At 45.8% G+C, this 21,575-nt stretch overlaps 1 protein-coding gene across 3 annotated transcripts in view; it reads right to left on the reverse strand.

Moving 5' to 3' along the window:
- The window catches only part of INTS8 (integrator complex subunit 8), a 248,361-nt gene that overhangs the window by 74,382 nt on the left and 152,404 nt on the right, over positions 1-21,575 (reverse strand). For all 3 annotated transcript variants that reach the window (XM_029591733.1, XM_029591735.1, XM_029591736.1), the window contains 3 exons: positions 20,480-20,613; positions 14,246-14,356; positions 1,763-1,964 (listed from right to left, as the gene is read on the reverse strand). In XM_029591733.1, the coding sequence (XP_029447593.1) occupies positions 1,763-1,964; positions 14,246-14,356; positions 20,480-20,613 (447 nt within the window). The remainder of the gene's footprint in view (positions 1-1,762; positions 1,965-14,245; positions 14,357-20,479; positions 20,614-21,575) is intronic.

Below are 21,575 nucleotides of genomic sequence, written 5' to 3' on the forward strand. Positions count from 1 at the left end.
TCTCTATCATATCCCCCCCTCAGCCGTCTCTTCTCCAAGCTGAAAAGTCCTAACCTCTTTAGTCTTTCCTCATAGGGGAGCTGTTCCATTCCCCTTATCATTTTGGTAGCCCTTCTCTGTACCTTCTCCATCGCAATAATATCTTTTTTGAGATGCGGCGACCAGAATTGTACACAGTATTCAAGGTGTGGTCTCACCATGGAGCGATACAGAGGCATTATGACATTTTCTGTTTTAGTCATCATTCCCTTCCTAATAATTCCCAACATTCTGTTTGCTTTTTTGACTGCCGCAGCACACTGAACCGATGATTTCAATGTGTTATCCACTATGACACCTAGATCTCTTTCTTGGGTTGTAGCATCTAATATGGAACCCAACATTGTGTAATTATAGCATGGGTTATTTTTCCCTATATGCATCACCTTGCACTTATCCACATTAAATTTCATCTGCCGTTTGGATGCCCAATTTTCCAGTCTCACAAGGTCTTCCTGCAATTTATCACAATCTGCTTGTGATTTAACTACTCTGAGCACGAGCTGAAGCAAGGGAATGAACCCTGCTTCGCTCCTTCCCCAGAAACTGAAAAAAAGAATGCTGCCGATTGCCTGTTACTGTCTTTTATTATTTATTTACTTATTTATTTTTGTAAAAACTTTAAGCAAGCAGAAGACAACAAACACTACCCTGCTATGGAACCCGAGGCAGGTACCTCAACGGGTGCAGACTAGGATGAGAAGGGGGAGTGACTAGACCACCAGTATCACCCCATGCAGCCAGGCAAGAGGTCATCGGGAAAAGTGGATCCCAGGTTGAATAATCAAGGGGACAAGTCTCCCTTGGGACCCAGTAAGAGCTAGGAGACAAATTAGTCTCACTGTGTAACTTTACCTTTTTTTTTTAAATTGTGAGTAACAATACTTGCTTGATCCGGAATCAACCCACAGGGAACAAAAAGAGAAAAATCCCGAAGGAGCAGAAAAGAAGATAAATCTAGGGAACCGCAGGTTCTACTGTCTGAATCTGCTGGAGACAGAGAAATACTGAAGGGACGCAGGGTGGGCTCTGTCCTGATATAGGATACCCTTTCAGTTTTTCTCTGTCTTCATCTGCTGGACAGGAGGCTCAACCCACTGTCTGGACTGATCTGGGTACGTACAGGGAACATGGTGTTGTGGCAATTGCAATTGCCATCTACACGGTAAAAGAAAAAGTTATTAGGAACAATATGTTGGGAAAATGCATACTATAAACCAAAGTTTAAAAAGAAAAGTATGCCAACCCATTGAAAGTCAGTCATGGATTATTTTATTTTGCCAACAAATTTTGTCAGGAAGTTAACTTAGAAACCGCTAATGTAATCAATTCAAAGGTCATCCTGGCACATCTTTTTTTTGGTTTCTATATAAACTGTTTATTAAAAGAAACAGCACATACATTTGACATACATGACTCTGAAGCATGACAAACAAGCAATAACAAACAGTCATTTGCTGGAAAATACATTTTTTGCATACAGCAACTCCCCTTCCCCACCATTAAAGTGATCCCTTTCATCTCACATATGAAAGCATATGGTGTCCAATCATCATCTATGTCATGCTTCATTTTTATATTGGTTCTCCTTCCTGATTTCAGGCCAGTTTGTTTCTATTTTAAAAATTGCCAGATTCCAAAAACCACAACAAAAAAAAATTTTATGAGAAAAAAAAACCCAAAACATCAGCCTACACAGTTTTTGAATGCTCTGTGATCTTACCTGGAAGTCTCATCTCCAGATAACCTCGCACTCTGCTGATGAGCTCCGGAGGTGGCCGCTCCCCGCTCTGCCCCGACCCTGCCTCGTGAGCATGGACGTCCAAAAGCAGCATCTCGTTCAGCATGACCTGACGCAGCTTGGGCGAGAATTCTGTCACCAGTTCTAGGCAGGCGGCAAAGAGCTGCTTTGCATGTACAAAGTCCTGGTATACAACAGGGCACTTATTAGAGACCCAGAGTACCTACTGACTTGATAACATTAATGCTGTGTATGTATTTTCTTGTTAAACAGAGAAAGTAAAGTAAAGGCATGTGGGGAATATTAAGAATCAAAAAGCAACAAGTTACAGAAAAACAATCATCTTCCACTCACTGAGTGTGTGTCTCTGAATACATCACTTACACTTCCCTAGATGTGTGTGTGTGTATATATATATATATATATATATATATATATATATATATAAATCTATTTTATAAGTTTGAATATTAGTTTACACTATTTGTGGATATCTCAATAACAGTTTACAAGCCTTAACACTACACATTTCATACACCCTATAAATTTGAAAGGATCGTCTTTTTTTTTTTTTTTTTTTTTTTTAATACTTCAATAGAACCCTCCCATCAAGAAAAAAATTAAAAAAAATCAAATTATAGTAAAATAAAGTTTGTGCTATCTCTCTCAAACACAAATAAGGTAATTTTCAAAGGAGTTACGGACGTCTATGTAACATACTATCTTAGCAATTTTTTAAAGCTATTTACTCAAGTAAAGTGCACTGACATGAGTAAATCCTATGGACAATTCAATGGCATATATTGTAGCAATTTTCAAAAGCCCTCTAACTCGAGTAAACTACATTTACAAGTATAAAACCCAGTTTTATGGTTGTAAAAGGAAAATTGGTTCTTACCTGCTAATTTTCGTTCCTGGGATACTACGGATCAGTACAGACTCCTGGGATTATGCCTCTCTTCCAGCAAATGGAGACAGAGAAAGTTTCAATGGCACTGGCATATAATGCAGTGTACCACCTGCAGTCGCTCAGTATTGACCTGTTCCCAAGCCAAGAATATCCTTAGAACAAACTTAACTCAAATAACTTTCCATAAATGAGCAAGGGGAAAAGAAGTTATACCCTAACAGAAAACAGTTCACTCAAAAAACTCCAAACCAGGAGAAAAAACTTGAAATCTTAAGCAGCTTTGCATCCTATATAAACCAGAATCAAGTCAGAAATACGAGCGGATTCTCCCCCACATAGGGTGGGATTCTGGACTGATCCATGGTATTCTAGGAACAAAAATTAGCAGGTAAGAACCATTTTTTCTTTCCTGTTCATACCCGGGTCAGTTCAGACTCCTGGGGTGTACCCAAGCTTCCATAATTAGGGTGGGTCTGGGAGAGTCCCGCTCGAAGAACACTCTCACCAAAACCCATGGTCTCCGAGGCTTGGACATCCAACCGATGTCTAGCGAAAGTGTGTAACGACTTCCAAGTAGCCGCCTAACAAATTTCTTGTGATGACACCAACTGACACTCTGCCCAAGAAGTCACCTGAGACCAAACTGAGTGCACCCTCAAGCCCTCCGGAACCAGACACCCCTTACAGATATAAGACAAGCTTATTGCCTCTTTCAACCATTTTGCTATTGTAGACTTTGAAGCCTTCTGACCCTTTTTAGGACTAATCAAAAGCGCAAAGAGATGGTCAGACACCCTGAAGTTATTGGTGACTTTGAGGTAATGCAACAAGGTCCACTTCACATCCAAACATCGTAGGTCTTTAGCTTGGCCGAAGCATCCAAATTTGGAAAGGCCAGAAGTTCCACAGTCTGGTTCAAATGAAACACTGACACAACCTTCAGGAGAAAAGAAGGCACCATCCTCAAAGATATCCTTGAATCAGAGATCCTCAGAAAAGTTTCTATGCATGACAATGCCTGAAGCTCCGAGATTCTCTGGGCAGAACAAATGGCTACCTGAAACACCACTTTCAAAGTAAGATCCTTTATTGTTGCCCTTCTTAAAAGTTCAAAAGGAGCCATACTCAATGCTCTAAGGACCAAATTGAGGTTCCAAGAGGGACATATCTTCCGCACAGGAGGATGCGAATGTTTTGCCCCTGAAGGAAGTGAACCACATCTGGGTGAGTAGCCAATGACCATCCATGCACTTTGCCTCGCAGGCAGCCCAAGGCCGCAATCTGAACCTTAAGAGAGCTAAAGGCTAAGCCTTTTACCAAGCCCTTTTGCAAAAACACCAAGATGTGAGCTATCGAGGCCTGAATCGAGACTATCCCTTGACCCGTGCACCAGGACTCAAAGACCTTCCAGACCCTTACATAAGATAAAGACGTGGAAGTCTTTCTAGCCTGCAACAGGGTGGAAATGACATCCTTCGGATATCCTCTCTCTCAAATGTCTCCTCTCAAAAGCCAAGCCACGAGACAAAAGTGATCTGTCATCTCTGAAAAAACTGGACCCTGCCACTGAAGTTTCGGTAAATGCGCGAGTCTCAGTAGACCGTCCACTGCCATGTTGACCAGGTCTGTGAACCACGGGTGTCATAGCCACTCTGGCGCAATCAGAATCACCTCACCTGGGTGATTTTCTATTCATTAGAGTTAGGGCTTCCCAACAGAGAGGTTTCATTAATAATAAAAGTAGTCCAAGTGACTATAATTAAAAATTCACCTGAGCTAAAAGATTCCAATTTATCCCTGTCAACTGAAAAGTAGAATGTAAATACAAACAAAAAACACACTTTGAAATGTTTGTATGCTAATGCCTGAAGTCTAAGAAGTAAGATGGGAGAATTAGAGTGTACAGCAGTGAATGACAGACTTAACTGGCATCTCAGAGACATGGTGGAAAGAAGCTAACCAATGGGATAGTACAAATTATATCACAATGACTGAGAGTAAACAGAAAGTAGGATTAAATGGTCAGTTTTCATACTGGAAAAAGGTAAACAGTGGAGTGCCTCAGGGATATGTACTTGGACCAGTGCTGGAAAGAGGTTCGACAAGTGAGATGATCAAATTAGCGGATGACACAAAATTATGCAGAGTAGTTAAATCTCAAGCGGATTGTGATGAATTGAAGGAGGATCTTGTGAGACTGGAAGATTGGGCTTCCAAATGGTAGATGAAATTTAATGTGGACAAGTACAAAGTGATGCATATACGGAAAAATGCTTCTCTTCATGGTGAGACCGCACCTTGAATACTGTGTGCAATTCTGGTCACCGCATCTCAAAAAGGATATAGCTGCACTGGAGAAAGTGCAGAGAAGGGCAACCAACATAAGGGGCATGGAATGGCTGCCCTAAGAAGAAAGGCTAAAGAAGTTAGGGCTGTTTAGTTTGGAGACCAGACGACTGAGGGAGGATATGAGAGAAGTCTACAAAATCCTGAAAGGACTTGAACAAGTTAATGTAAATCAGTTATTTACTCTCTCAGATAATAGAAGGACCAGAGGGCACTCCATGAAGTTAGCAATTAGCTCAATTAAAACAAATCGAAGAAAATTCTTTTTCACTCAGTGCATAGTTAAGCTCTGGAATTCATTGCCAGAGGATGTGGTTACAACAGTTAGTGTAACTGGGTTTAAAAAAGGTTTGTATAAGTTCCTAGAGGAAAAATCCAGAAACTATTAAGGTAATTAATAAGCAATTGTAGCTTGTGATTTATCTAATGTTTGGGTACTTGCCAGATACTTGTGACTTGGATTGGCCACTGTTGGGAAAGGATACTGGGCTTGATGGACCCTTGGTCTGACCCAGTATGGCATAGATCATGGACTTGGGAGAAGATAAATCTTTGAACAATAGATTGATCCTAAGAACAAAACAAAAGCAACACTGGAGTGGCTCAACAAGAAGTAAGTGGATGTCCTCAAGGGGGTCAGTCAAAGCCCAGATTTGAATCTAAAAGAATATCTATGGCAAAACTTGAAGACAACAGTCCACAGATGATCCTCAACCAAGCTGAAAGAGCATAAACTCTTCTGCCAAGAATAATGGGCAAAAACTGCACCCATTCTGCTGTGCAAAGTTGGTAGACACTTAACCTAAACGACTCATAGTTGTTATTGCTGCAAATGGAGTTTTCACCAAGCACTGAGTCAAGGGCATGAAGACTTATGCAATCAAGACTTTTTAGTTTTTTATTCTTAATTACTTCTGGAATATTCCTATAATTGCTCTTTCATGATGAAAGTGTAGCGTATGTTGTGTATATCAGTGAAAAAACCTCTCCTACTTTAATACATTTTGATTTGTATTTTTTTAGGCAGCAGAATGTGAAAAATGTACAGGGATGTTAAAACGTTTACAAGGCACTCTATATATAAGGAAGTTTCATACTGAGCATGCTAGTTCAATCTTACAAACCTGTGATACAGCCCTCTAGGTCCAGATTTACAGTCTAATGCACAGTTTTGTAATATTTTTTTTTCTGCAAATAAAATAATTCAAAAAATACTAATCTAATTGGGTGTGGGATAAGAAGCATCATCTACATAGGGACGGTAACTTTGATACCTGCATGCAGGCGCACATTTATGCGAGTATGTCAGCTCACGCCAAAGGACGCAGCCATATAATAACATATGATATTAATATCATTAATTAATTAATATATAAATATTGTTATATTTCGTTTACTTATTTATTTATTTATTTAGCATTTATATATTCCGACGTTCTCGATACAAATATCAAATCAGTTCGGTTTACATAAAACAAAACAATCGCGGTGAGGCGTTACAATAAACGGAATTACTTGAATTGTTACTCTAGTTTTTTCCCTTTGTTAAACTGTAAACCGATCAGATATGGTAATTTACTATGAAGGTCGGTATAAAAAACTGTTAAATAAATAAAATAAATAAAATATGAGCGTATGAGTGTATAATAACATATGAGCGTATACAAATCTGTTTGATTTGTATTACCTTCACAATGTGCTCTTGTTAATTTTTCCCTCAACTGCTCCCATTTGAGGAACCGTCGTTCCCTGTAAATAGTTACCCAGTTTCTGTTTGTTGATGTTTATCTCTTGTATGCAGAGTTTACTGTTCTATGTAATGGCAGTGCCAAAAGTTCTGTATAATGACACTGTCAAAAAGTTTTAGTTATCTGTAAACCGATACGATGTGCAAACGGCTATCGGTATATAAAAGCCTATAAATAAACAAACAAATAAATAAATAAATATATACATGCATGGTATAAAATAGGCTGTATGCGCATACATGTGTGCACAATTTTATATGGTCGCGCGCCTGTGCGCAAATGGCACCTCTTCCGCGTAAGTAGAGGGATTTTAGTAGACATGCATGCCAATGCAATTACCAGTTTCGCCAGTTTATTCCCAGTTTTGTCCTAGTTAGATAGCCTCCCTTTTATCCTGTTAACACCATCCCGTAAAACCCTGCTGACTAGCCTAGGTTTTATGTTATTACTTACATGCCATCCACAGCAGTAGTAAAGTTACACAGCAGGGGACCCTGGTGCATGCTTGTGCGCGAGAATACTTGTGTGCACATTTCATATTAAAGTCCTGGAATGCCCATGTCCCGCTCCTTTTTTGCAACTTATTTGTGTGAATACCGGGAGATATACATACTCGCGTATTTCCTGGATTTGGTGCGTGCTGGGCTATTAAAATTCATCCAAAAGAGTATTTTCTTCTAATGAGAACATGGCCTTTTGGCAATAGCTAATTGTAGAATCGGTGGACCAGAATTTCTTTTAAAAGCAGATCTGTTAATCTCGAACTTGTTTGTAAAGCATAAAACATTGATGAGTGAGGTACAAGTGGCTGAAGTCATTTTAATTGAAGAAGGAATGTAGAGATTACTTACCCGATAATCTCCTTTTCCCTTAGTGTTTGCATATGGACTCAAAGCAAGTGGGTATAGTGTGCTCGTGCTAGCAGTTGGAGACGGATCTGACGTCAGCACGGGTACATATACCCCCACAGGAAGTGCAGCAATTCAGTAATCTTCCTTGCAAAAGCTTTATGGATATATGTGTGACTGACCGATCGATTAAATGAACAGGATTACCCTGACCGATTGATAGTAGCTGGAGACCGCCAGTGTTCTCAACCGGAAGGCGTCGACACCCGGCAGGGTGGAAGCCCTATATAAGAAAAACATGGCTTACCGTGAGTCGGTGAATCCCCATGTATGCCGGCAGCCGGGCGGGATGCTGAGTCCATCTGCATACACTAAGGAAAAGGAGAATATCAGGTAAGTAATCTCTACATTTCCTAGTGTGTAGCAGATGGACTCAAAACAAGTGGGATGTACAAAAGCTACTCCCGGACTGGGCGGGAGGCTGCCCGAGGTCCGTTTAGGATTGCCCTCGCAAATGCTGTGTCCTCCCTGGCCTGGACGTCCAGACGGTAGAATCTGGAGAAGGTATGGAGGGAGCACCACGTCGCCGCTTTACATATCTCTGCAGGCGACAGCATCCTAGTTTCTGCCCAAGAGGCTGCTTGCGCTCTGGTAGAATGAGCCTTGACCTGTAGAGGCGGTGGCTTTCCTGCCTCTACATAGGCCGCCTTGATAACTTCTTTGATCCAGCGGGCGATGGTTGGCCGAGAAGCCACTTCCCCTTGCTTCTTCCCGCTGTGCAGGACGAACAGGTGGTCCGTCTTTTGTACTGCTTCTGACATTTCCAGGTATCTGGACAACAGCCTGCAGAGGTCGAGATGGCGCAGTATTCAACCTTCTTCCGACTTCTTCAAACCTTCCGTGGTTGGCAAGGATATGGTTTGGTTGAGGTGAAAGTGTGAGACTACTTTGGGTAAGAAGGAAGGAACCGTGCGGAGATGGATAGCCTCTGGAGTGATTCTGAGAAACGGATCACGGCAGGACAGTGCTTGTAGCTCTGAGATGCGGCGTGCTGAACACACAGCCAGCAAGAACACCATCTTCAAGGTTAACAAATGGAGAGACAGGCCTCGAAGGGGTCTGAAGGCGGATCCCGCTAGAAATTCCAACACTAGGTTGAGGTTCCACAGGGGCACTGGCCACTTCAGTGGCGGACGAATGTGTTTGACTCCTTTCAGGAAATGTGAGACGTCTGGGTGTTTGGCAATGGTGTTGCCGTCACTCCTGGGACCGAAACAAGACAGCGCTGCCACCTGAACCTTGATGGAGCTGAGGGACAGACCCTTCTGAAGTCCATCTTGCAGGAAATCCAAAATGATAGGGATTTTAGTGGCATGTGGATTGGTGTTGTGAGTGTCGCACCAGGCTTCAAAAACTCTCCAGACCCTTATATATGTAAGTGATGTGGAGAACTTGCGTGCTTGGAGAAGTGTATCTATTACTGGCTCCGAGTATCCCCTTTTCTTCAGTCTAGCCCTCTCAATGGCCAGACCGTAAGAGAGAATTGAGCTGGATCCTCGTGTAGGATGGGACCTTGCCGCAGCAGGTCCCTGTGTGGAGGCAGGGATAGAGGATTCCCTGCCAGTAGTCTTCTCATGTCTGCGTACCAGGGTCTTCTTGGCCAATCCGGGGCCACTAGAAGAACTAGGTCTCTGTGCCGCCGAATCTTGTGTATAATGGCACCCAGCAGGGGCCATGGAGGAAAGGCATATAGCAGGATCCCCTGAGGCCATGGCTGTACCAGGGCATCGATCCCCTGGGATAGCGGATCCCGCCTGTGGCTGAAATATCTGGGTACTTGAGCGTTGGACCTGTCTGCTAATAGGTCCATGCCCGGCGTCCCCCACTGATCCACAATCATCTGGAAAGCTGTGGGCGACAGCTGCCATTCCCCTGGATTTAGGCTTTCTCTGCTGAGGAAGTCTGCCATGGTGTTGTCCTTCCAAGCGATGTGAACAGCGGAGATGTCCTGGAGATTCGCTTCCGCCCAAGTCATCAGGGGGGCTATTTCTAGGGATACCTGTTGGCTTCAGGTTCCGCCCTGTCGGTTGATGTATGCCACCATGGTGGCGTTGTCTGACATCACTCTGACCGCTCTGTTGCGAAGTCTGTGGGCAAATCGCAGGCACGCTAGCCTGACTGCCCGTGCCTCTATTCGGTTGATGTTCCACCTCGACTCTTCTCTGTTCCACCGCCCTTGGGCAGTGAGTTCTTCGCAGTGTGCTCCCCATCCGTTCAGGCAGGCATCTGTAGTGAGCAGGGTCCAGGTTGGGGAGGACATTCTTGACCCCCGGCTCATGTGGCCGGGCTGCAACCACCACCGTATCTGATTCCGCACTCTGGCTGGTAGAGGTAGGTGTGTGGTGTAGTTCTGTGATCGTGGGCTTCACGAGATAGGAGGGCGCGTTGTAATGGTCTCATATGAGCCCGCGCCCACGGTATCACCTCCAGAGTGGATGCCATAAGGCCGAGGACCTGTAGGTAATCCCAAGCTGTGGGCCGGGTGGCGCTCAGCAGGGCCTGCAGACGATTCCGGAGCTTTGATCTTCTCTTGGAGGTCAGGCTGATCTTGTCTTCCTGGGTGTCGAATCGGACCCCTAGGTATTCCAGCGACTGAGAAAACTGTAGGGAACTCTTGTTCAAGTTTACTACTCATCCTAGGCTTTCCAGAAGAGCAATAACTCTGTTGGTTGCCTGGTGGCTCTCCTCCGGTGACTTTGCCCTGATCAGCCAATCGTCCAGGTAGGGATGGACGAGGATTCCTTCCTTCCTGAGTGCCGCCGCCACTACTACTATGACCTTGGTAAAGATCCGCAGCGAGGTGGCTAACCCAAAGGGTAAAGCTCGGAACTGGAAGTGCTGATTCAGGACTTTGAAGCATAAATAGCACTGGTGATCCCGATGGATTGGGATATGCAAATAGGCTTCCAACAGATCTAGGGAGGTGAGAAACTCCCCTGGCTGTACCGCATTCTTGACAGACCGCAGAGTTTCCATGCGAAAGCTGGGGACCCGTAGGTGTCGGTTGACTGACTTGAGGTCCAGGACGGGCCTGAAAGTGCCCTCCTTCTTGGGTACTATAAAATAAATGGAATAATGCCCGGAATTTATCTCCCCTGCAGGCACTGGGATTATGGCTTTTAGGGCCAGGAGCCTCTGCAAGGTAACTTCTAGTGCCGCCTTCTTGAGAGGTGAACAAGGAGATTCCACAAACTTGGCCGGCGGGAGCCGAAGAAAATCCAGGTAATACCCTTCTTGGATGATGGTGAGGACCCACTGGTCCGAGGTAATCTCAACCCACCTGCGGTAGAAGAGGGTTAGCCTGCTCCCTATGGCTGCTACCCCCAGATGGGTCAGCTGATTGTCATTGTGGATTGCGGCCGGGACCAGAACCCGAGCCAGTTCTCCTCTTGTTGTGCTTAGCCCGAAAGGGCTGGTTCCTGGCCTGAGAACGAGGTGCTTGGTAGCGAGCCCTGTAAGGGTTGAAGCGCTGAGAGTTTCTACCTCTGGATGGTCTGGAAGAAGAACGCTGGCTCCTCCTCGACCTGTCTTCTGGTAGACAGGGTAATGGAGAGGCACCCCATTTATTAGCCAATTTCTCGAGATCGCTGCCGAACAGTAGGGATCCCTTAAAGGGCATTCTTGTGAGGCGCATCTTGGAGGAAGAGTCGGCCGCCCAATTACGTAGCCAGAGCTGTCTCCTGGCTGCCACTGAGGATGACACTCCCTTGGCTGCCGTATGGACGAGGTCGGAGGCTGCGTCAGTGAGGAATGCAAAAGCTGATTCCATGTCTTCTCCCGGGGTGTTGTTTCTAGCCTGCGATAAACAGGAACGCGTCACCACGGTGCAGCAGGTTGCGATTCGTAGGGACATGGCTGCTACCTCAAAGGCTTGTTTCAGAATGGTGTCCATGCGCCGGTCATGTGCATCCTTGAGGGCCGCTCCCCCCTCAACCGGAATGGTGGTGCGCTTCACAATTGCGTTAACTATGGCGTCTACCTTGGGGCACGCCAGCAGCTCCTTGGATGCCGGGTCCAGAGGGTACATGCCTGACAAGGCCCAACCCCCTTTAAATGCGGCCTCCGGCGCAGTCCATTCCAGATCGATTAGTTGCTGTGCTGCTTGTAGGAGGGGAAAATGGTGAGCCGTTTGGCGCAGGCCCTCTAACAGGGGGTTCATTTTAGGGTCCCCTGGGGTGTCCTGGCCCGGAATTGCCAGTTCTGATAGGCATTGTGAGAGTAGGCCTGGAAGATCCTCTTTCCGAAAGAAGCGTCTCATGGTCCGATAGGGTTCTATCTCCGAGGGAAGTTCTCCCTCCTCGGGGGGCTCCTCATCTTCCTCGGAGCAATCCGAATCCCCATAAGTGGGGCTTCTGGGTGGCGAGTGGCCGTGCCTAGGTCTCGAGGGTCCAGGGGCCGGATCATCCGGAACAGAAAAGGCCATTCGAGGAGCAGATTGCATCTGGACAAAGGCGTGGATCCCCTTGAATAATTCCACCCAGGAGAGTGAAGTCGGATCTGGCCTTAGGGGCACCAGGTCTCTCGGGTTCCCTGGCTGCTCACCGCGGCCTGCTAAGTCTGGAGTGTTCCCTGAGGAACCGCTGGGCTGGGACCGGTCCTGTCCTGGAACTCCCATGGCCTCCTCATATTGGGCACATAGTGAGTCTGCTTCCTCGCTCTGTGTGGCTCTGAGGTTGCATGCTGAGCAGAGGCTTAGAGCTCTTATGCCCGATTCTGGAGGTGCCGGCTCTGAGGGTGTATGGGCTCTCTTATGCTCCATACGATTTGCAATATGTATCGCCTACTAATATGCGCTTGTCTTATGAGTGTGCGCTTATCAACCTGCGCTTAGCTGCATGCGCCTATGAACAGGCGACTTATGGACGTGCGCCTAAGAACGTGCGCCTCCCAACAGGCGTCTAATGGACGTGCGCCTAAGAACGTGCGCCTCCCAACAGGCGCCTTATGAACGTGCGCCTATGAACGGGCGTCTTATGAACGTGCGCCTACCAACGGTGTCTTATGAAAGTGCGCCTATGAACGTGCGCCTACCAACGGGCGTCTCATGAACGTGTGCCTATGAATGTGCGCCTACCAACAGGCGGCTTATGAACGTGCGCCTATGAACGTGCTTCTTATGGACGTGCGCCTATGAACGTGCGCCTAATGTAGCGGCATGCGCTTAGCCAGCCTGCGCCTATCCGCATGCGCTTAGCAACGGGCGCCTATCTCAGCGTGCATACAGCAGCGTGCGTCTAGGTGGCAAAGGCGAGTAGGCAGGTAAAATGGCGACCTCCTTGGTGGGCTGCCACTTAGGCAGGCCCCGCAAATCCTCACTTCCTCGGAGACCACAGTAAAGATGTACGCCTTACCTTGTCTTCAGCGCTTCCCGGCTGTGACCCGGGTGGTCTCCGGCTGCGGGGGGAGAGGGTGAGTACCTTCACCGCCGCGCTCGAGGAAGTGCACCCGCTGCCTCTAGGTCACGCCCGAACTCGTCTCGCTCAGGGGCCAAGTCCTCGCTGGAACCGAGGCTGCCTCTATGCCGCGCCCGAGCCCTTCTCACTCGGGGGCTAGGTCCCGGCCGCAAGTCGGCCACCGGACTGAGGCTCCTACCTCTGAGGGACCACGGAAGTCAGCTCAGGAAACTCAACTGGGGGAGGGACCGAATGTTATCACCGCAGGAGTGCGGGGCTCGTGTTCAGTAGGTTTCTTCTAGGAATTTAGTAGTTTAGAATTTGGAAACATGCTCAGCGAGCGTGAGGTAGCTCCAAACTGCTTTGGAGATGGAAATTACTGAATTGCTGCACTTCCTGTGGGGGTATATGTACCCGTGCTGACGTCAGATCCATCTCCAACTGCTAGCACGAGCACACTATACCCACTTGTTTTGAGTCCATCTGCTACACGCTAGGAAATATATTTTTTTAAAGAGATGTGATGTGAAGACAGTCATTAATATTTGTGTGTGATCATGTTCTTATGGTTTCTTCTTTTTTAGACTTTCCATAAACAATGAATGGAGGACATGGAATGAACAGCTAATTCTTTCGAGAGCCCTTGAGGCAGAATTTTCATTTTAAACATGGTCCCATGTTAGAGAAAGAAGTACAAATGAAGGGGGTGAATATATATATTTTTTTTATTTGGAAAACAAAAATTGTAAAAAAACACTGCATGAGACTAAATCTGGACCTATGATTATATATATTGCAGGTTTTTGAAATTAAAGATCTATCGTGCCCAGTACGAAGGTCCTGTTAAATTAAGTATACTCTGAGATCCATTAAGTTTTGTTTGCAGTTGTAGAGTTGACTTTTTTGATACACACACACATATACATATATATATATATAATGTATCTTCCCTTAAACAGGACTGTATATAGGAGATATTCTGGAAAACTCCGGAATCCCTTCCATGATCTGTCTGACACTACTTGTGACAAAGGTATAGCCCCCGCGTGTCTTCCATAACATAATATAAAGAACTGGCATGCAATCTAAATGTCTAGGTTCCATCTCTATAAGATATTTTTAGGGATCGCAGTCTTCAAAAGTAAAATTAATTGACTGACCTTCACAGCACTACAGTGCAGACCCTTTGCCATCAGGATGTAAACCAAATCCTTGGTCAGACTGTCTTTAATTCCCAGGATAATACTGCCGTAAACTGTTGGTACTTCCCACTGAAGAAGGAAAAACATGTGTGTATGTGCCGGTCCCGGTAACAGTGTCTCTTTATAAGTGAATATGCATTTGTATCTCTACCTTTAGATAAACATTGTTACTGGGATTAGTTTTTAATATCATCCAGGCAAATTGTAAAGGGCCAGGAATTCTCAGTTTAATCAATAGAAGTTAATTCATGCTACTTGTTTAAAAACATGCAAGTAAATGTGCAGCACGTCATACAGGCAGCTCAGTAAAAGCTTGTGTAGAAATGAACCCTCATCCCCCAATGGGCATATAGTGTTGTTTTATAACTCTACACACTTCACAGGTAAAAAAAATAAATTTAATAAATTAAAAACAGAAAGGAAAAATGATAACCTTCTCTATCTGCAGAAGCAGTATATGGCAGGAATGGATTGTCTATAGTGTGGTGGTAAAGTAAGGGACTCCAATTAACTGCTGGGCTCGTCACCCTTGTAGAAACTTCTAGGCCCACGTATTTGGAGCAAAATGCCTTCAATTCTAAACTATTTTACCGCTAGATGATGTAAGTGACATAACCTTGTGTAAATATACTCTTGGTAGGCCAGGCTGAAATGCCAGACCAAAGGAAAATTGGTTCTTACCTGCTAATTGTTTTTCCTGTAATACCACAGATTAGTCCAGACTTCTGGGTTTTGCATCTCTTCCAGCAAATGGAGACAGAGAAAGTTTCACAGACACCGCCTCTTAATCCGGTGTGCCACCTGCAGCTCCTCAGTATTACCAGGTATCCAAGCATAAAAAGTCAAAAAGGTTTCTAATATTCAATACTATCAAATTCCCTGGAACAAGCAGAGGAAAGAGTAAAACTCTATTGAAAGGATTAACGAGAAACCTGTGCCATTCTTCAGAGTTATTCAAGAACAAAAAAACAGATTGAGCAGACTCTCTAAAACTTCTCTCCATCACTGGGTGGGATTCTGGACTGATCTGTGGTACTACAGGAGTGAAAATTAGCAGGTAAGAACCAATTTTCCTTTCCCTGTACTTACCCAGATCTGTCCAGACTCCTGGGATATACGAAAGCTTCCTTAGCCAGGGTGGGACTGCAAGAGTCCCGCTCAAAGAACACTTTCATCAAAGCTGTCAACGTCCAGAGCCCGGATGTCCAATCGGTAGTACCTGGCAAAAGTATGTAAAGACTTCCAAGTAGCTGCCCTGCAAATCTCTTGCGGTGACACCAGTTGGCATTCTGCCCAGGAGGCCACCTGGTAATGGGTAGAATGAGCCCTTAACCCCTCCGGGATAGAATGACCACGACAGATATATGCGGACCCAATAGCCTTCTTCAACCACTGTGCAATTGTGGTCTTTGACGCTTTCTGACCCTTTTTCGCACCACTCCATGGCACAAAAAGGTGATCCGACAATCTGAAACTGTTAGTGACCTCCAGATACCGTAATAAGGCCCTTCTGACATCCAAGCATCTTAATTCTTTTGCGTGATGCGCAACAACCTCCAAATTTGTAAAGGCCGGAAGCTCCACTGACTGACTTAAGTGGAATGCTGAAACTACCTTCGGCAGAAAAGACGGAACTGTCCTAAGAGAGACCCCGGAATCCAACATTTACAAAAGGGTTCTCTACATGGCTTGAAGCTCAGACACCCTTCTGGCTGAACAAATCGCCACCAAAAAAACTATCTTCAAAAGTCAGATCTTTTATGGTGGCCCTCTTTAGAGGCTCAAATGGCACCTCATAGGTGCCCTTGAGGACCAAATTAAGGCTCCAAGAGGGGCACACCTGATGAATAGGAGGGCACAGATGCTTCGCCCCTCAGAGGAAACTTACTGCATCCAGATAAGCAGTAAGGGCTGTTCCATAAACCTTGCCTCACAAGCAGCCCAGGGCCGACACCTGCACTCTCAGGGAACTAAAGGACAAACCTTTCTTTAGGCCTTTCTGAAAAAAGGCCAGAATCTGCGCCACCGAAGCTCGCCAAGGATCAACCTCCTGCTTTGTACACCAGGCCTCAAAAACTCTCCAAGGAAGTAGAAGTCTTACGAGCGTGCAGCAGAATAGAAATAACATCCTGAGGATATCCTTTCTTTCTTAATTGCTTCCTTTCAAAAGCCAAGCCATTAGACAAAAGCAATCAGCTTGATCTGAAAATATAGGGCCAAGTTGTAGAAGCTTTGGTAGATGGCCCAGTTTCAAGTAACTAGATTGACCAAACCTGCAAACAAGGCCTTCGTAGCCACGAGAATCTCCTTTCCTGGATGGACCTCTATTCTCCTCACAATCTTGCCTACCAGGGGCCATGGTGGAAACACATAGATCAGAATGTTGTGCGGCCAAGGAAGAACCAGGGCATCAACCCCTTCGCTCCGTGCGCTCTTCTCAGGCTGAAGAAGCACGGGGCCTTGGCATACCTCTGAGTTGCCATAAGATCCATATGAGGAATGTCCCATCTGCAAGAAATTAGGGTCATTGTTTCCTCCAAAAGCTCCCATTCTCCTGGGTCCAAATGTTGCTGGCTGAGAAAATCCGCTTGCACATTGTTGCATCCCGCTATGTGCAAGGCCGCTATCGAGGCTAGATGTTGCTCAGCCCAGGACATCAGCATCTCTACTTCCAGAGCAACTGCTTGGCTCTTGGTACTTCCTGGAAGTTGATGTAGGCTACCATTGTTGCATTGATGGACAGGACTCTGAATGCATCGTTGTGCAAAAGAGGAAGAAACTCCTGCAGGGCCAACTGTATCGCTCTCATCTCTAGGCGATTGATGGACCAGGCCGCTTCCTTTGCCGACCATTGGCCTTGCACAGACTGGGACTGGCACACTGCTCCCCAACCGGAAAGACTGGCATCAGTAGTCACTATCATCTCCTCGGCACAAATGGTTCCGGCCAAGCCACCACGAAAGACTGGATCAGGCAGACCCTGTAAGCAGTAGTGGACGATGAAGCTGCTCCAAAATCAGATCCCACTGGGATAGCAATGCTTTCTCTAGAGGCGTCATATGGGCAAATATCCACGGGACTAACTCCAATGTTAAGGCCATGGAACAGAGGACCTGCAAGTAATCCCAGACCTTGGGAACTCAGGCCTCCAACAGGTTCCGAACTGGAGTTCGCAGCTTGACAATCCGCTCCTCCAGAAGAAAACCTTCCCCACTCGGGTCCCGAAGCGCGTGCCCAAGAACTCCAGAACATGTGAAGGAGAAAGGTGACTCTTGGACAGATTCACTATCAATCCTAACAAACTAAGGTGTTGCACCACCATGTCCACCACTCGTCTACGAAGGTCTTCTGACTTTGCTCGGATGAGCCAATCATCCAGATACGGGTGGACTAGCATGCCCTCCTTTCTGAGGGCTGCCACCACCATCACCTTGGTGAAGGTCCTTGGGGCTGTCGCTAGGCTGAACAAGAGAGTACAAAATTGAAAATGTCTCCCTAGGATCATAAACTGAAGGTACCTCTGATGCTCTGGGTGAATCCCTATGTACAGATACACCTCCGTCATATCCAAAGAAGCCAAGAACTCCCCACTTCTCACCGCTGCTATGACAGACCTCAAAATAAATGGAATAATGCCCCATCCCCTACTCGTCCTGAGGGATGGGAATAATAGCCCCCAGCATTCACAGCCACTGTGTGGTCTGCTGAATGATCAACTTCTTCTCCGCTGAGGCACAAGGAGACACCATAAACAGGTTTTTGAGCGGCCGAGCAAATTCTAAAGCGTAGCCTTGTCCTATCACGCTTAGAACCCACTGGTATGACATGATCTTGACCCACTCCTAGTAAAAATGAGTCAGACAATCCCCAATGACTGGAACAGAGGAGTGGGCCGGCCTCACCTCATTGCGCTGGCTTGGTTCCACCACTACCCTGGCCAGAGCTGTCTCGGCCCACTCTGCGCCCCCGAAATGGCTGGCTCCACGACTGCAACCTCCCAGAGGTCTGCCTTTGGCCAGCAGCTGGAGCTCTGCTCTGACAGAAATGCCTTTGCCTCCGAAACTGAGAGCGCATTGGGAGAAATCCTTTGGAACCTTTTGGCTTGTCCTCTGGTAGCTTGTGCATTTTGTTATCTCCCAGATGTTTGATCAGCTGCTCCAAGTCTTCCCCAAACAGAAGTTTTCCCTTAAAAGGCAACACTACCAGCTGAGCCTTTGATGAAACGTCCACTGATCAGTTTCTTAACCAAAGAAGCCTCCTAGCAGAAACCATGCACATCATGGTCCTGGAAGAAGTGTGAATGAGGTCATATAAAGCATCCGCACCATAAGCCATCGCAGCCTCCAATCGCTCTGCCTGTTTGGACTCCTGGGGTGATAGATCTCTGGCACTCTGCAACTGCTGTATGCATCTCAAATTAGCACGGAGCATGAAGCTGCTACGCACAGCTGCATGGATGCCCAGAGCAAACACCTCGAAGTTCTTCTTGAGATGTAACTCGAGCTTCCCGTCCTGCAAATCCTTAAGAGCTGCTGCGCCAGCTACCGGAATGGTGATCCTTTTTGTAACAGCCGAGACCAAAGCATTCACCTTCGGGACTCTCAAGAACTCCAAAGTATCTTCGGGCAAAGGATAAAGCTTATCCATAGTCCTGCTAACCTTAAGGCCAGTCTCCGGAGTATCCCATTCCCTGACTAACAGCTCTTTAACTGACTTGTGAAAAAGAAAAGTCTTGGCTGGACCTCTCAAGCCGGTCATGACTGGATACTTCCTCCAGGTTAGCCCGAGTTCCTCCCTTTGAAACTGGTGAACCACCTTGGGATCCTTGCCTTCCATTGTCAGAACTTTTGTCGCATCCTCTTCGGATCCTGTGGGCATAGAGAAGGATCAGCATTGGGGGAACCATCTCCAGATGGCAATTCCTGATCAGAGTCCTCCGAGGAACCCTCCTTGGTGGTCCCTGACCCGGAAGGACAAAGGACCCTCCGAATCCTAGTGGCCCCCAAAAATCTGGACTTATTCCTGTGGGGAGGTTCTGCCATCTTCTGCTTAGGAAAGGGCCACTTCGCGGCCTTGCGGGCTAAAAATACCTTGTGCATCAACAGGACAAACTCAGGTGAAAAAGGAGAGGCACAATCAGAATCCTCTTCCAGAGGATCAATCTCCTCCTCTGACTGCCCCCCCTCCCCCCATGGGCCCCCCGTGCCTCCTTGGAGCTGATCTAGGCTGGAAAAATCTCAGGCGGGAGATCCCCTCCCCCCGCTGCAGTCTTCTCCTTAGAAGCGAACGTATCCAAGATGGCTGCTGTTCTCACGCTCAGCGGGAACAAATAGTCGGCCCTTCACATTGCAGCCTTCGGCCCACCAGAGTCGCGTTGCTTCCGAGCTGCCGCCGCAGTCCCTCCCAATATGCCCTCTCCAACAGAGAGGCAATGAGAACAGTGGCCGGAATGAGAAAGGTGCGTGGAGCTATCACCATACGTGGTGCATCGGCACCCCTTTGACATGATCAGGCCTGGCTGTGACCATGCGGCAGACGCCCGAGGGAGGAAAGGCAGCGGGAAAGCCTAAAACAAAATATGTGCCACTGCAGCTATCTCCCTCTACCACCGGCAATGGGAGATGAAAGCAAAGTAAAGTAATACACACCTGCTTTCCTTGAGTTCCTCTTGTTACTATTTTTTTTTTTAAACTTTATAAAAGACACAAAAGGAACAATCTTATCTGAAGTGCGACAAAGGCTTTTCCCAATCCTCTCAGAGGTGAGGGAACTGGCCCACCAACTTTCACCTCAAGTGAAATCCAGTGAGCAATCTAGGGTTCCCAACTCCTGCTCGTCCACCTCTGCAACCAGGAGGAATGGTCCCATCAGGACTTGCCAATCTCCTGGGAGAGAAATTTTCACTCAGTCGAAACCACTTGATATTATTTTATTTTATTTTTTTTTTCAGGTACAGAACTGCAGGTTTTGAACCTCCTCCATCTGCTGGAGACAGAGAAATACTGAGAAGCTGCAGGTGGCACACCAGGTTAAGAGGCAGTGTCTGTGAAACTTTCTCTATATCCATCTGCTGGAAGGGGGGCAAAACCCAGGAGTCTGGACTGATCTGGGTATGTACAGGGAATGTACAATATTTTTGTACACTTCCAATTTTGCAGAATACTGTACTATATTCTCAGCAAAACATGTTACCTTGTTAGAGACTGTCCAGAACTGGCGCTCAGATGTCATGCCATGGAGCTCAATTAAAATCTGGCGTATCCTCCACGGATCTACTGATAAAATAAGCTGATGCTCTAGCTGCCCAATGTTCACACTTGCAGAAGCTAAAATAATAAAAAAATTAAAAAACATTTATTGTTTTAAAGAGGTGACTGGATATGTAAAAGCACTGCAGTGCTTCTAATTTAAATAAAATCCCAGGATCCAACACACCAATTTAATCAAAGCTATTTAAAGTAAGTTAGCTATATTACTTTCTATTTTCAACGTAATCCGTCAACATAACCCAAATTAACATTCAATTTATCATAGTACCAATAGTGGTATCATGAGCAAAAAATGACAATAGGTCTATATTCAACAAGCTAGCCAGCGGGTAAGTTATTTGGATAAAATTATCCATATACTCAATGGAAGTTGCTGACTATCCAGGTAAAATTATCATAACTTTAGGCCTGCTATTCATGCAAACTCATCCAACCAAACTTTGGTTGAATAGCACTCAGTATGGTGCTATCCAGCTAAATATGCTAGCTTGCCTCCTTTATGTCTAGTAACCCAAAGGGAATATATTTTTAAAAAGAGATATATATATGTTTGTAAAAGCCTAATCAGTCATTCAAGGAACAGGCTGAGAATCTTTAATCTGACTGATTAGGCCTCACTACTAATACTAAACTGTTTCTCCTGTCTATCCCAGTTCTATACTAACTTTAGCAAACTGAAGTCATTCATTTCTATGGTTTTAATCTTTTCTTTATCAAATAATGCACCAAAACAATTGTTAGTGATGCATTTTACCCAGTCTGTATGTTTGCCCCAGCTACAAGCATGCAACATCACCTAAAGTGCATTATGAGAGTTTGGGACAAGCTAGGATTATCACCCTCTGGCCATCATTTCATTGTCTTTAAAATGTAAAAGAGGTATAAGAAAATTATGAAAATACCTGTGGGATTTCAGACAATTTTTATGCTTTGAGTCAATATGCAGAAACACTTCCAGACAACATCATGAAGGCAGTTACTTTCCCACAGAAGAAAGAAATTATGCCACAACAAAGTTG

Source organism: Rhinatrema bivittatum, chromosome 2 (assembly GCF_901001135.1).
Source record: "Rhinatrema bivittatum chromosome 2, aRhiBiv1.1, whole genome shotgun sequence".
Lineage (NCBI taxonomy): Eukaryota > Metazoa > Chordata > Amphibia > Gymnophiona > Rhinatrematidae > Rhinatrema > Rhinatrema bivittatum.